The 15,974-nt window shown below is 48.8% G+C and overlaps 2 protein-coding genes across 5 annotated transcripts in view; both read right to left on the bottom strand.

The window, feature by feature from the left end:
• Positions 1 to 502: 502 nt before the first annotated feature.
• c4h11orf98 (chromosome 4 C11orf98 homolog) lies at positions 503 to 2,986 on the bottom strand. Its single transcript, XM_086201503.1, has 4 exons — positions 2,847 to 2,986; positions 1,877 to 2,001; positions 1,102 to 1,199; positions 503 to 907 (listed from the first exon to the last, which is right to left on the bottom strand). The coding sequence occupies exons 1-4, from the start codon at positions 2,883 to 2,885 to the stop codon at positions 777 to 779; spliced, it is 393 nt and encodes a 130-aa protein (XP_086057629.1). The 5' UTR covers positions 2,886 to 2,986; the 3' UTR covers positions 503 to 776.
• Positions 2,987 to 4,539: 1,553 nt separating this feature from the next.
• pthlha (parathyroid hormone-like hormone a) overlaps positions 4,540 to 15,974 on the bottom strand; it is a 17,209-nt gene continuing 5,774 nt past the window's right edge. For 2 of the 4 annotated variants that reach the window (XM_086201502.1, XM_086201500.1), the window contains exons 2-4: positions 10,546 to 10,662; positions 6,948 to 7,483; positions 4,540 to 5,035 (exon numbers count right to left, since the gene is read on the bottom strand). In XM_086201502.1, coding sequence (XP_086057628.1) covers positions 6,970 to 7,483; positions 10,546 to 10,652 — 621 coding nt within the window. In that variant the 5' untranslated portion in view covers positions 10,653 to 10,662 and the 3' untranslated portion in view covers positions 4,540 to 5,035; positions 6,948 to 6,969. Of the gene's footprint in view, positions 5,036 to 6,947; positions 7,484 to 10,545; positions 10,663 to 10,822; positions 11,021 to 15,579; positions 15,603 to 15,974 lie in introns of those variants that run through there. The other 2 variants (XM_086201501.1, XM_086201499.1) reach the window with 2 other exon arrangements.

Genomic DNA, 15,974 nt, shown 5'->3' with positions numbered 1-15,974 from the left:
ACGGAAGCTCGTCAACGCCAAACATAAACATTATAAGGGTTACGGTGTTTGAAAAATGTAAATAATAATAATTGAAAGGAAAATAATTTTTGGAATTGACTGACAAAATCTGAATAGAAATTGTGGCTGCAGTAAATGAAGGCGTGATGGAGGACGTCAGACAGCCACAGCACTTTTATGACCCAAAGTTTTCAGTCCAAACAAACCGTGTCTCTACTCTGCACAATGAAACCCTGGGGATAAATTAGAAATCCTCCCGCAAAAATGTGAAGTCAAATCTGAGCTGGCAGGTCGATCGATCCTGAGGTGATCGGCCAACTGAAGGCTCGACTGCCTGCTGTTTTTATATCTTGGGGAAATTCATCGTTAATCTTTCTGTCTCACTTTGTCTGCTCAGAACATGTGATGAAGCATGCGCGCACCTGCTCATGAGAACATACCTGTGTTTGGCTCAGGAGGATGCACACTGATGCAGGGACGCACTGAAGTCAAGAGACAGAACTTAATAAAAAGGCTTTATTAAAACAAATAGGGACGTTTTGACCCACTAAAGGGCAGAGACGTATCACGGCGTCCTACAGACATCACTGCAGCCAGCGAAGGTCGCCGTGACTGACGGTTACAGCCACACCAGTCTAACCTCCCAGTTTCTAGGTCCCAAACATCTCCCAGTTTCAGTCTCTTCATCTGCTTCGTACCAGTTCTGGGAGGTTTCTGTCGATCATCCCGTCCCAGTGTTCAGGGATGAGCGTGTGTCCGACTGGAGGAGTCGTGCCCTACAAGCCTGGCACGCCGAGTCCTTCCACGTCAGCCATCTCGACATCCTCCCGCGATCCCCCCACCTCCTTCTCCTTCTTGGTTGGTGCACATGTCTCCCCTTTCTTCCTCTGAGGTGCCAAGAGTTCAACTGGAGGGGAAAAGACAAATCAGAACATGTTTTGACTTTGCTAGCTTGGCTGCTTCCTTGTTTCCAGTCTTTGTGCTATGCTAGGCTAACAGTTTCCTCTTGCCTCCAGTCTTAATGCTAGGCTAATCTGGCGCTGCACAGAACACACAGACTGGTGTCTCAGACTAAGCAGGGTGCTGCGTTCCCATGGTTACCTTCCATCCCAGCCTTCTCCTGCTGCTGGTGCTGCAGCTGCTTCAGCAGCTTTCGTTTCTTCTTTCCAGAGAGAGTGATGTTGGCCCGCGGACTCGACCTGAAGCAGGAGGAGAGAATTGGCTGTTAAACTGAAGAAAACCAGGTCGAGGGATTTGCTTGGACATTAGATGTCCTGACACTTCTTAAAAATCAAATGTTCAAACTAAATTGCTCTTCTCGTCCTTTCAGAACCTCAGAACTCATCACTGCTAAGTTCAGTCTGGCATGTGACACACAAACAGTGTTCGCCATCACTGGTGTGCAGTCTTACTGGTCTCACTGTGTCTCCAACTTGCACCACTACACATCCACACCCTTCCAAACAAGCAAGAGGGCAAACATTAGCATGCTAACATGAAGCAGGTCACTGGTGAAGTGTGAGCAAAACCAAAACTTGTTATTAACAATTAACATCAGAGCTGAGACCGGTTCCAGGCCGGGACGCTTCAGACCCAGGAACATCCCAGTTCTGGTCCGGTCCATCTTGTGCTCCTGAGACAGACTCATACTTGGGTTCATTAGCCTGCTCACTGATATTCACATGCCAGCGTTTGTCACTCCTGCAGGGACACGAAGCAGTGATGACAGTAAGGTTGAAAACTGGCAGAGCCGCGTTGAACCGCTGCTGGGATGGCCTCCAGTGTTCATTATTCACTGTCCCACCTGTATTCACTCAGGAGGGTGTGATGTCAGGATGCGTCCAGGCACTGTGATGTAGGCGGCGGCGTCACTGACCTTCTCTTCCTCAGGTGGTGGATAGTGATGAGGCCCTGGTCTACCACGGCACCCACGATCTGCCGCTGCTGCTTCTTCTGTCGGCACAGAACTCGTCGCCGCTTGAAGAGCTTCTTCCCCAGCTCCTGTCAGGTGATTGGGAAATCAACAAGATCGCGACTACAACCAGATCACTTCCAAGACTAGATCACGTGTACAACCAGATCATGTCTACAACCAGATCGTGTCGAACAGGTTCATGGCCACAACAAGACCATAGCTACAAATACATCACTTGTAAGACTAGTTCACATCCACAACTAGACCACGTCTCCAACTAGATCACGTCCGCAACCAGATCATATCCACAAGATCACGTCCACAACCAGATCACGTCTCCAACTAGATCACGTCCGCAACCAGATCATATCCACAAGATCACGTCCACAACCAGATCACGTCTCCAACTAGATCACGTCCGCAACCAGATCATATCCACAAGATCACGTCCACAACCAGATCACGTCCGCAACCAGATCATATCCACAAGATCACGTCCACAACCAGATCACGTCTCCAACTAGATCACGTCCGCAACCAGATCATATCCACAAGATCACGTCCACAACCAGATCACGTCCGCAAAAGAATTTACACGATGCTTTTACGTCAGTTGCCACGCTGCTAACGTTAGCTCATTATAGTTAGGCTAACGTCCCGACTCGTCACCTTAGCCATCCATGCTAATGTCTTCAGCTGCCCTGCTAGTCGCCGGAAGCATCATTACTAGTTATGACATCTGTCCATACTGGTTCCACATGCTGGTCCCTCTTAGGAGCCTGAGTCGGGCCAACCCTCTGCGATGGCCGTCCAGGCTGCCTGCTAACCGCCCCGCGGCTTCTCAAACAGTTCCATGAACCCGCAAAATGAATGGCGGCTCACGTCATGCTCGCCATGTCCCGCATCGTTCCAGGACACCGGACTTTATTACCGTTTTGGGTCTATTGATCTTCCCTCCCGGAGGAGCCATGCTGCCGCTACTCACACAGCGGATCGGCTTCTTCTCTCCCGGTGCGGGAACTCTCTACCGCCGCCGCCAGGTCCTCCACGGCTATGACGGCTCGGTCTCTGATGCGTTTCCTTTGATTCAGCATTTGTTTATGATTTCATCGTCGTCTTCCACTTATTCCTTACTAGTAAAGGTCGCGGGGGGTGGAGCCTATCCCAGCAGCCTTCCCCCTGGACAGGTCACCAGTCCATGGCAGGGCCAACACATAGAGACAGACAACCATTGGCTCTCCCAGCCACGCCTACGGTCAATTTAGAGTCTGGATTAACCTGGTCCCTCTTGATGTCTTTGGACTGTGGAGGAAGCTGGAGTACCAGAGAGAACCCAGCAGGAACAGGAGAACATGGAGACTCACCCAGAAAGACCCCGTGCTGCAGCCGGGGCTCCACCCACAACCTTCTTGCTGGGGGCCACAGGGAGGACCACTGCTCCACCCACAACCTTCTTGCTGGGGGCCACAGGGAGGACCACTGCTCCACCCACAACCTTCTTGCTGGGGGCCACAGTGAGGACCACTGCTCCACCCACAACCTTCTTGCTGGGGGGCCACAGGGAGGACCACTGCTCCACCCACAACCTTCTTGCTGGGGGGCCACAGGGAGGACCACTGCTCCACCCACAACCTTCTTGCTGGGGGCCACAGGGAGGACCACTGCTCCACCCACAACCTTCTTGCTGGGGGGCCACAGTGAGGACCACTGCTCCACCCACAACCTTCTTGCTGGGGGGCCACAGGGAGGACAACTGCTGCACCGTATATGATTTATATTTTTTATTTGATTACGTGATTAATACAAACAAGAGGGACTTGAGCCATCAAGCGCTAACAGTCACTTCCTGCCACTTCACCTGTGCATGTCATAGAAGTTACATACCGCCCCCTAGAGTTGCTCCTCGTATTCATAGTATGAGTATTTATATGTATCAGGTCTAAACACCCCCCCCCCCCACACACACAGACACACACACACACACACACACACAGCACAGTCAGCAACATGGCGCATGACACGTTCAGCAAAATAAGAAGTAAAACGGCAATGGTGTGGGCTCACGAGGCACTGAACAAACTGAGCTCCAGGACAACCTGAGCCTTCACCACACTGCCCTGGACCTTTCCTGAGCATCATGATGACGTCATAGCGGGTGAAAACAGGTGTCACTCAGGTCCTGATCAGTAAGTGTAGCGGCTGCTCCAGAAAGCCGGGGCGGACACTACCGGAACCGGGCTCAGCTCAGTGGAACAGGACAATGATGTCAGGATCCAGATCTGCAGTGACGCTGCTGCTGGCGTCACAGGCGCCAGGACCCACCGACGCACTTACGCACCATCAAACGAGTCTAGGGATCTGACCCGACTTCCAGAATGTGGTCCAATCAGAACCCACGTCTTTGAGCGCTTTGGCCTCCAGAGACCTGGAGAGGAGAGAACCCTGCCAGCTCTGATGGCTGCTCCAGTGTTCTGTACTAGGTTGTGTGATGGAGGGTAACAAGTACTTTCACTTGTGATACTTGAGGTACTGTACGTTCTCTGCGCACAGGAGTACCTACCCAGAACATGAAAGTGATGAGTGTAAATAGGGGGCGGAGTCAAGGATGAGGCTGCAGGATTCTGTCAAATGTTTAATGTGTTCAGTTGTTTTTCAGTGCAACAACGTGGCGCCATTAACGTGGCGTGTATGTACAAGTTCGAAGGTCGGCGTTGAGAAGCAAGGAAACAGACACGGCGAGGCGCCGCCAACAAACAACCATCAGCAGCAAAGAAACAGGAAGTGGACAATGAACTGAGTGTTTTTCTTCATTTCAACCAACAACAAAACAAACCTGTGAACACATTAATGGTAAATATTTCTATTTATAGATCTAAAGTGCATTATGGTACAAAAATATAGAAGTCAGCAGCGCCTCGATACATTTACAAATAAATACAACCAAATAAATTACGAGTGGATAACAAAGACACAAGCGAGGAGGCAGCAGCAGACGCTGCCGGCTGCTCCCAGAATATTTAGAATATTTACACACAATAAATATTTCCCATTTCTGTCCAAACAATCACCAACATGGAAGTCTGATGAGTATTTAGGAGTCACGCGGCGCTCCGGAGCTTCCTGCAGGGAGAAGAGGAGGAGGAGAAGAAGAGGAAGAGGTCAGTCAACGTGCTGATGAAGACTCAGGCCAAGAGACCCAAACACACAGAAGACCTTCGTGTTCACGTGTGGAAAAGTTACAACTAAAACTGGACTTGAATTCTGACTCTCATTCCAGAATTAAAATATTTATTTTTCCAAAATAAACCTTCCCACATGACTCGACCAGTAACTCGGAGACCAGCCAGCACCTTTGGTATTGGAAGGTTATCAGTTATCTCTGGTTAGCTCTGGTTATTTCATGTTAGCTCTGGTTATTTCATGTTAGCTCTGGTTAGCTCATGTTAGCTCTGGTTATTTCATGTTATCTCTGGTTAGCTCTGGTTATCTCTGGTTATTTCATGTTAGCTCTGGTTATTTCATGTTATCTCTGGTTAGCTCTGGTTATCTCTTGTTATTTCATGTTATCTCTGGTTATTTAATGTTAGCTCTGGTTATCTCTGGTTATTTCATGTTATCTCTGGTTATTTCATGTTAGCTCTGGTTATTTCATGATAGCTCTGGTTATCTCTGGTTATTTCATGTTATCTCTGGTTAGCTCATGTTAGCTCTGGTTATCTCTGGTTAGCTCATGTTAGCTCTGGTTATTTCATGTTAGCTCTGGTTATCTCTGGTTAGCTCATGTTAGCTCTGGTTATTTCATGTTATCTCTGGTTAGCTCTGGTTATCTCTGGTTAGCTCATGTTAGCTCTGGTTATTTCATGTTATCTCTGGTTAGCTCTGGTTATCTCTTGTTATTTCATGTTATCTCTGGTTATTTCATGTTAGCTCTGGTTATCTGGTTATTTCATGTTATCTCTGGTTATTTCATGATAGCTATGGTTATTTCATGTTAGCTCTGGTTATCTCTGGTTATTTCATGTTATCTCTGGTTAGCTCTGGTTATTTCATGTTATCTCTGGTTAGCTCTGGTTATCTCTGGTTATTTCATGTTATCTCTGGTTATTTCATGTTATCTCTGGTTAGCTCTGGTTAGCTCTGGTTATCTCTGGTTATTTCATGTTATCTCTGGTTATTTCATGTTATCTCTGGTTAGCTCTGGTTATCTCTGGTTATTTCATGTTATCTCTGGTTATTTCATGTTATCTCTGGTTATTTCATGTTAGCTCTGGTTATCTCTGGTTATTTCATGTTATCTCTGGTTATTTCATGTTAGCTCTGGTTATCTCTGGTTATTTCATGTTATCTCTGGTTAGCTCTGGTTATCTCTGGTTATTTCATGTTATCTCTGGTTATTTCATGTTAGCTCTGGTTATCTCTGGTTATTTCATGTTATCTCTGGTTATTTCATGTTATCTCTGGTTAGCTCTGGTTATTTCATGTTATCTCTGGTTATTTCATGTTATCTCTGGTTATTTCATGTTATCTCTGGTTATTTCATGTTATCTCTAGTTATTTCATGTTATCTCTGGTTATTTCATGTTATCTCTGGTTATTTCAAGTTATCTCTGGTTATCTCTGGCAGTTTCTGCCTTGATAATTTGCAGAATGTCCCCAAAACAAACTTTTTTCATTTGTTGAAGCTGACAGAAATTTGTTTGCAGAATTTACAAAACTTTGTGCCAAAAATCTGACTCCTGAACGCTTCGTCCTCTGTAGTATGATCAGTGTTGGAGGTCTGAACATGTCAGAAACACGCGTGAACAAGCCAAGCCTGCGTGTCGCACAGACGTGACTGCGTTATTCCCTCTAGTTCAGGATTCGATTTGTTTTTCTCAACAAAACAAAACCAGCTGAAGGAATTTACGATTTTACGTATGACATACAAACACTCGCTGAAGACGCACAGTGCCTCCTGATGCTGCAAGTCACATGACCAGCTGTTGCCTTACTGGGGTTGAGTTTCAGCTTGAACTTTGACCTCAGAACTCACCTTCGTCAGAGACTGACGGCGTTTAGAGCACTGCCCTCTGCAGGCCCAGCAGAGACGCCCACTCCAGGTGGTGTCCACTCCCCGTGTCACTGTCCCGCCTCCACCCTACCGAGCGCGCTCGTCTCTTCCTCTTTTCTCCTTCCCGTCTCTTCCCAGACCTCCCTTTCTTCTTCCTCTTGCCAGGTGCCTTCAGGACGCCGTCCTTGTATGTCTGAGACTTGTTGGTCTCCTGTGGCAGGTTGGTACCCTCCTCTTCCTCCAGCCCAAAACTGACCGGGAGGTTCTTGGTCCCTCCAGGCGGTTTGGAGTGCAGGGTGCTGCCGGTGGTGCTCAGGTTGATGCCCAGTCCTGCCCCTGGGACCCCGACACCGGCCCCACCACTGCTCCCGGCACCGCCGCCAGCCCGCAGAGGGAGGTCGCGGATCTCGGCTGTGTGGACTTCATCCAAGAGCTCCTGTAGCCACATGCGGCGTTTAAAGTCCTGCAGCGTGCGACCTTTGTCGTGCATCAGCTGAGCATGCGTCACCGAGCGTTTCCTGGGAACAAACATACATCAACATTTAACAAAATAAAAGCATCAAAAAAGTTCATTCACATTTTGTTAAATGGCCAAAATATGTTCTTCAGGGGGAGGGGCTTCACCACCACAACACCACCTGTCAATCACTCCTGAGGGTTCCAGTGAGGCTCAGACTCACGACACCCACTTTACTGGATCAGCACTCCAACTGCTGAGCGATGAAGGCCTGCCCCCTCATGTAGCCACACCCACACTGTCAGGCACACAACCGGACAACATGGATGCTGTGATGTCATCTAATTTTAGAAAACTTTTCAAAATTGTAAATGATAATATGTAATTGTAAAAATCTGATACAAGAAAATCGTGGCGAGGGTATCAACTGTGGCCGTGGCAACACAGCATGATGGTCTACTGCTGACGGCTCTCCTTAAGTTTGAACTCACGACCCTTGGTTTACCCCCACCCTTTAGGTGCTGGTGTAGTTACACGAGCGGCCACACGGAGGCGCCACAGACACAGGTTTAGAGGCTGTATTCTATTTGTCATGTGACCTGAAGTTTTCGTCTTCTTGTTGCATCATTATGGCTGAAATTAAGGGATCAATTGTGCTGCATTACTATGGTCATGTGATCCAAGGAGGAAATGTTTTTGAGAAATCCAAAAATGATCTATCAGCTCTTGTTTTTTTCACTTTATCATTTTGAACAACCCACAAAATTTATTAACAAGAAAGTTCCCTGACAAATTCATCATTTGGGGGCAAAATGGTGTCATTGTTCTTTGTTTATTTCTAATGACAATGATATTTTTAAAGTGACGATCACCAGATTTGTTGTTGAACAGGGTAACCCTCCCTCCAGACGGCCACATGGGGGCACCGTCCGCTTAAAGATAATAAGTGTTAGTATTCGTGAGAATATTACGAACTAACAAGTAGAAAAACTGGAGCCCAAGCATTAGCGCTCCACATGCAGCAGCTTTGGCGCTTTGCTTCGCCGTCGGTGAAATTTCCTCGGGTCTTAACTCTTAGACAAACATGGAGGTGGAGGCCGGCCGCCGGGCCTGGGAACGCCACCACACCAACAACTCAGGTGTCTGAGCACACAAACACGGGCTTCAGGTTGAGATAACGTGGCTGGTCAGTTTCCCATCGTGCCCCGCCCTCGACGGAGGACCTCTGATGGAAACACCGAGGCAGCAGGAAACTGAAGGACCCGGGGAAACCACCAGAAGAAATCTTCTGTGTTTTCTGTGGAGACATTGTAGAAGTCATGGAACCCTCAAGAGCGCCGCATGTTTATACGCATACAGGTACTTCCTGTCAACGGATCGTTTACAGTCCCGACAGATACTGCAGACCCACATGATGGGACGTGTTTCTTCCCAGTCACTCCAGTTCCACTGAAGTCCAAATACTCCAGAGAACCAGTAGAGAGAGAACCAGTATAGAACCAGTAGAGGCAGTGGAGAACCAGCAGAGAACGAATAGAGATCAAGTAGAGCCAGTAAAGAACCAGTAGAGAGCCAGTAGGTTGGTTAGGGTTATGGAGGTCAGTGAATGGCCTCTACCATGGTGGTCATGTGATTAGCACTGTTTGTCTGTTAGCAGGATCAATGCTACAAACTGACTTGGACTAAACTTAGGAAAGGGGCGGAGCCTCGGCCAATGAAGAGCCCATTACTACCTGGGCAGGTGTGCGTCGTGACAGAGATGAATTCTTAAAGGTTCATACGTTTTGGAGGAAAATGACGGACAGGCACAGGCCGTTCGCCCCTGAGCGCCACACGATTAGCAGACAGAATCGTGACATCATCAGGTCCATATTTATGATCTTTTAGCAGCCATTTTTTAAAAACACTTCCAGGTATTGTTGCTGTCTCACGCCAGCAGCTCGACACCTGCTTAGTTAGTTATCATCCGAGTGTTGGAATGTTGATATTTGGAGACGACCATTTATGGGCGTGCTCCCTACTGAGGAGTACCGTTGACTCATTGTCATGGCGACGCAGGGATGATGGAACAGGAACTGACTGGAGGACAGAGGGATGGCAATAATAAAATAAAACCATCAAATATTTCAAGTTTGCGATCAAAAATGATGATGTTATTAATCAGCTGCCAGCACATTTTCTTTGACTTAATTAATTGCAGCTGCAGTTCTGGTATTTAGAGCTCCGCCCCCTTGAGCCTCAGGAGCAGCAGAGGTGAGAGGTCGCCAGCTTCACCACGTGTGAGCTTTACCTCACACCTTTCATCACACCCGTGTTTTCCTTTCCACTCAGGTGGCGTTCACGCCGTCTTGGAGTCCAGCTAAGTGCCTATCACATAAACACGCGCACGCACAGTGAGGGACGCCCCCCCGGAAACGACTGGCTCCCGTTGAACCTGGATCAGAACCACAGGTCTCAGTCAGTCTGACAAGCTAACGGAACACACCCTGCTTCTAGAGTGGGGGTTCTGAAAGTGTGGTCTGGGGACCTCCAGGGGACCTTGAGAGACTTGCAGGAGGTCCTGGTGAAACGAGGAAACGTCCGACTTTCGTTCTGAATCTTTCAGCAAGACTCAAATCCGTTGAGTCAGCAGAAACACGACGTCACTAATTTGAAATCTGACGACAAACATGACGGTGTTCCACTGAGTTTGTTACGTAACAAATAACAGGCAAACATCAGCAAGATGCCAGTTCCCCATGTTTGTGTAACTTTACACTTGGACTGTGTGGAGCTTTTCTTAACTCACAGCAAAAAAAGCAAAAATGCCTTCAGAAATGAAGAAAAAAACATGAAAAAAAATGTAAAAATTGTTAGAATGTTGATGTTGTGGGTGTTCCAGATGAGTGAGAACAGCGTGGAACCGCACACCTTTGGTTCTGTTCGTGTGGAACGTCTCAGCAGCAGCGCTGAGCCCAGTGTCAAGGGCGGACAGTAATGCGGGTGCGGGCAGTGGCGGTGGGCGCGGAGACAGTTTGTGCTTTAGGTGAACAGACAGGTGGGCTCGGGTTGGGCGGAACCTCCATGCCGGGACACAAACGGTTCAGTTCTTTGGTTAAATTCCTTGAAATAAAGGGAACTTACATTCTGCTGCTGAGGGCGTTGATGGGTCGACCATAATGAGGCACGGGCGAGCAGAGCAGGAAGAGAGCGAAGCACCAGCGCTGTAGAACTCTCCTGGAGCAGAACATCTCGGAGACTCTGTAAAAACCAAACACACCCATGAAGAACCGCAGCTGGAACGTCAGAACAGCTGAAAAGTTCTCAGGAGAAACAATCCGCCAAGTTTCACAGCAAACGAACCCACAACACAGCTGAGCAGCAGAAGTGGGAGACAGAAGACGAGTCGGGGGAAACTTACATTCCCGCAGCAGCGTCCGTCCCCACAAACAAACAGACAGGAAGTAAATTCACGTCAGCGGCGTTTCTCAAACTTTCCACCATTAAAGTCCATCCAGGTGAAGACACCTCGCAGAAGGAAAAACACATCCACCAGCTGCTTCCGATTAAAGATCCTCAGAGGGAAAACTCCTGGTGAGCAGAAGAAGACGTCCTCCAGGTGTCCAGGTGTTGGAGAGCGGCGGCGAGGCTGGTGGCGTTGTGACCAAACTGCTGCTGCTGCTGCTGCTGCTACTGCTGCTGCTGCAGGTCGCTCTGATGGGGAGCTCTGCTGCATGCTGCAGGAGTGCAGGTCAGAGGCGAGGAGAAGGGGAGGACTCTCCACAGAAGAGGAGGGTCCCGTCATGTGAGCAGAGACACAGGAAATGGCAGGAAGGTGGCGCCCAAGCAGCACACAGCGGATCAGCTGAGCCACAGCTGGAGAACATGCGGGGTCAAACACCAGCAACACTTAAAAATAGAACCGTGTCCCCCGAGTTGTCCTGTTGGACGGCCGAGTGTGGAGGAGCAGGAAACTACCAGGGTCCTGCCAACAACGCCAGTCTGTCCTCTGTGGGTCCAGCGTGGGACGCACGTTCATGTTAGGAAAACACCAAACACAGCCCACACAAACAAACAAAACCCTGGGTCACATGATTCCAGTAAGCTCAGGTTTGGACCGACGGAGTCGACTTGGGTCAGGAACATGTCAGTGTCATTTTGTAGGTTACTTTGCTGCTCGCACACTGACACAATTGTTTCAGGAAGAACCTGCAGAGGAACCTGTCAGTTAGTTGCTAGTGTTAGCCTGAAGTGTTAGCCTGAAGCGTTAGCCTGAAGTGTTAGCCTGAAGCGTTAGCCTCACAGCTTCCTTGGAAAAATTATGCTGGCCTCAGAACCATCTGAGAGCGAATGGCGCGTCTCTGGCCACGAGCCTTTGCTGATGTCAAACTTCGGACCAACAAAATGTCAGTGTTCAATCCCATCTCACGTACAAATGAACTTCTGACAGATTTTGGCAACACATTAAAAAGATTCCAGTAGAAGAGGACGAGAGCGACCTCGACACATCTGAAGGTAGCGCTCCACTGGTCAGAGGCGTGACTGGTACACCTGGGGATTGTGGGTCGTGTAGTATTTTGCAATCATTGCTCATGAACAAGGTTGATATTGTAGGAACTTGGGTCTCCTCCAGGAGCTGATACCGTCGCTGGAACCCACTCAACCTGCATCAGGACAGGTAATCAGCTGGAATGGAGAACACGAGGAGAACGTCACTGTTCTGCTCCACAACCAGGATCCTTTTATGAATGTATAGTTAGAAATATATAAAACTGTTGTTTGCACTGTTGCTGGCGAGCTGATATCATCCAAATCACAACCAGATCTGGGAGCCGCCACCCACAGCGTGACCGTTAGCTCCGATCTGACTTCATGCGCCTCCGTGGCATTTTCCCACAGAGATCATTAGAAGAGATTACAGGATCTAATCTAATCTAATCCTCCTGCTGCCTGAGACCACCAACGCCGTCGCTGCCTCTGATGTGACGTCACACGTTTATTAGCTTGATTCTACGTCGCTAGTCAACAGAACTAGAACTTCCTCTGGAGACAAACCAGGAATCAAATGTTTTCACATGGAGACTCACGTGGTCAACACATAACAGCCGTCATCCTCGTCATGACGATGGCGTTACGGTGACGGATTTTTCAGGGTTTTTCAGTGCTGACGTCGTCTCTGAGAACTGGAACGTGTCCACAAAGTTCCAGCTTCATTTGAACTTTTACTGCTGCACCGTTCTGGTTTTTGCTCGTAGCAAAAACAGTGAATAGTTTCAGTACTGCACACAGAAACATGGAGGACAGGATTTGGCCCGAAGGGGGGGCCATGTCCAAGTCCCAGTGGGAACCACCATGAGTGACTTCATAAAGGCCTCAAACAAATCCAAGATGGCTGACTTCCTGAAATCCAAGACACTTTGCCACAGTGGTGCTCTGGAGAGGTGGCCCTGTGGAGCAGTGGTCCTCACTGTGGCCCCCATCAAGAAGGTTGTGGGTGGAGCAGTGGTCCTCCCTGTGGCCCCCATCAAGAAGGTTGTGGGTGGAGCAGTGGTCCTCCCTGTGGCCCCCATCAAGAAGGTTGTGGGTGGAGCCCCGGCTGCAGCACGGGGTCTTTCTGGGTGAGTCTCCATGTTCTCCCTGTTCCTGCTGGGTTCTCTCTGGTACTCCAGCTTCCTCCACAGTCCAAAGACATCAAGAGGGACCAGGTTAATCCAGACTCTAAATTGACCGTAGGCGTGGCTGGGAGAGCCAATGGTTGTCTGTCTCTATGTGTTGGCCCTGCCATGGACTGGTGACCTGTCCAGGGGGAAGGCTGCTGTGATAGGCTCCACCCCCCCGCGACCCTTAATGTAGGAATAAGCGGAAGATGATGGATGGATGGGTGCTCTGGAGTGCACTGGTCACGCTCCGCCTTGGTAGTTGCTTCGCCCAAACCCCACCCCCACACTTCCATGTCATATGAGAAGTCACCTGCATCTTGTCACCTGATGGGAGGAGTTTCTCACAGAGTCTTCCACACAAGTGGAGGAGCAACCAGGACACACCTGCAGGTAAGCTGTGTTGTATGCGGATGCCCAACCAGCAGATTGGATGGTGTCATGATATTGCCAAGTTGCTAGGCAACTTGGCAATATCATGACACCATCCAATCAAGCCCTCAAACTGCACCACAAAACCCTGCAGCGCTGTCACGATGGCGTCCTCACGACAACCGTCCACACAGGAACCTTCCTGCAGCACCCCGCTCGCCACTCTGACTGACACATGGTGAAATATCTCAAATGTGTTCCAGCTGTTGCTTCCAACACACACACACACACACACACACACACACACACACACACACACACACACACACTAAATGTTTACACAAGTGTGCAGCATCTATGTTTCTCATGCTAAGATTTAAACGCAACACGTTTTTTCAATCTGGTCGTCGTGTCATCAGGGGTTTGAAGCATCTTTAGAAACATTCATGTTTCTGATCCAGTCCAGAAGACACTTCAGTCCAAAGAGTCTGAAACTGGATCAACAATAGAGGGATTCTGGGGTGTTGCAGCAGATTGGGAAGTTTAGATACCAGCTGGAACTGGGCGTATAGCTAGCAGAGGCTAGTTAGCTTAGCACACAGTCAGCTAGGAACATTCACACACAGGTGAGCGGCAGAACCCAGGTAGAATCATGAACACCCTGTTCACATCTGCACCGGGAGCAACAGTGAAGATCTGGTTCACTGCCAGAACCAGAACTGTAACACCAAGCTTCACAGGTAGCTTTAACGTGCCACCTGCGGCCCAGGATAGAAAAATGGCCAGCAGGTGGTGCTGTTAGACCTTTCGTGAATATGATTAGGGTTACTGGACCATTGATCAGAATGTAACGTTAACTGATACACTCATGAAACCACGCGTGCCACATAACCGTGTCAACAATCCAGTAAATTCAGCGCCATGTCAACTTATGACCCCGCTGACGTTCCCGCCGACAGGTGGACTGTGTTGAGGTCCCAGTTCTCACGAGTACCTCAGAACCATGTTCCTGTGTGGCAAGAACATCACTCGATAACAAGTTCTAAGTCTGTGCCACCTCAAACGAAGCTCTGACGGGTCAGTTTATCTGGTTATCTTGATAAAACAGCCGTTACCTTGCGATAAAGACTTAATTAACCCGTCATGTCGAGGTAGTGCCTGAAGTGTGTAATCTGGTGAAGTTTATACGTCATCACGTGATCCTGCTAGCGTGGCGTGGTTGCTGCAGGGCTCAGCTCAGGTGTGACTCACAGCCTAGTCAGCCATATTTGTGAAGGTTTGTATTGGCAGAGCTTTAATCAGAGCTGCATGGAAGCCCGCCGTGCTCCCCCTAATGATTAGCTAACGTTAGCATGGGCCTGGGGGGCCTAGAGCAGCTTGGGAGGGCCTGGAGGCTTCTCCTTCTGTAAGAGCTGGGACTCGCCAGGAAGGCTGAGTGAGTCACAGCAAACATCCACATGGATTTGTGACCCAGGAAAGCAGCTTGAGTACAGACTCAGGATCTGCTGCTCGTTAGGGTTCACCATCACAAACAGAGGGGATCATGGGAGTCACTCTGCTCCTTCAAATTAGTTCGCTTCCCTCCGTTTTATGAGCTTCTCTGCTTGGATGTGATTCAGGAACATAAAGTCCAGGCAGAGTTTCATAGCAGAGAACAAAAGGAGTGTCGAAGTGCCGGGAGGACTACCTGTCGACGCCCCTCCCGCCTCGCCGCCACCACATCTGACGATGCAACTGGAAAGACAGACCTGATAAATGCTGTGCTACCTTCATGTAAACAGGTTCCTGGCAGCGGTGGCATGTGAGGCCCCAGCCAGGAGGGCTGGTTTTGCCCCCCCCCCCCTTACTTTGGTAAACAATCCTCACAAAGCCCCCCCCCACCCACCCACCCACCCACACACACACACACACACACACACACACACACACACATGAATCTGCTCAACACCCTCAAGCTCAGATGACTTGACTTCAGTACTTTCAAGCCCTCCGGTGGGGGGGCTCATCTAATATTCTTATCTCATTATCTTGAAAAATGGAGTTAATTGTCCTGTTATGTCCAGATACTGACATCATCGAATTAGACTTCTCCAATCACATTTCTTCCTCTTAAATTTGCAACAACAGCAACTTCCTTCAGATACTGCACCTTTATCATGTGACATCCTGCTGCAACGATGTTCTTACTGTTCCATAAAAACGAATACTTTAACAAGGAGGATGATAACAAAGTACATGTACATGCTGGCAGTTCTCCAGACTGCTGCTGTGTTCTGGGGGCGAGAGGATAAAATCATTTTCAAGTTATAAAGTTACTCGTTGCTTTAAAACAAGAAACAGGATGGGACAGAAATTAGAAAACTGAAATATTACATTTCGGAAGTAAGTTGACCAAAACTTCCAACAATGGCTGACATGGAGCTAATAAATGTTGATGTGAGGAGACGACCAATCAGCTGCTGAGGCGGGTACGGCTCACGCCAGCCAGAGCCTAAATCGCCCTGAGCTCATGCTAGAGAAGCTAGCATGTTTGTTTGAATGGAT

Source organism: Aulostomus chinensis, chromosome 4 (assembly GCF_037954235.1).
Source record: "Aulostomus chinensis isolate RoL2024-O1b breed Wild chromosome 4, RoL_Achi_v1.0, whole genome shotgun sequence".
In the NCBI taxonomy this organism is placed as follows: domain Eukaryota; kingdom Metazoa; phylum Chordata; class Actinopteri; order Syngnathiformes; family Aulostomidae; genus Aulostomus; species Aulostomus chinensis.
This window is presented reverse-complemented; position numbering and strand designations above follow the sequence as displayed.

Excerpts from the sequence above, each read along its gene's own strand:
- c4h11orf98 (XM_086201503.1), bottom strand. The coding sequence starts at position 2,885 with ATGGCTCCTCCGGGAGGGAAGATCAATAGACCCAAAACG. Across the intron at positions 2,002-2,846 it reads AGATCAATAGACCCAAAACG|GAGCTGGGGAAGAAGCTCTT; the intron begins GTAATAAAGTCC and ends ATCACCTGACAG. Across the intron at positions 908-1,101 it reads GGAGAAGGCTGGGATGGAAG|TTGAACTCTTGGCACCTCAG; the intron begins GTAACCATGGGA and ends TTTCCCCTCCAG.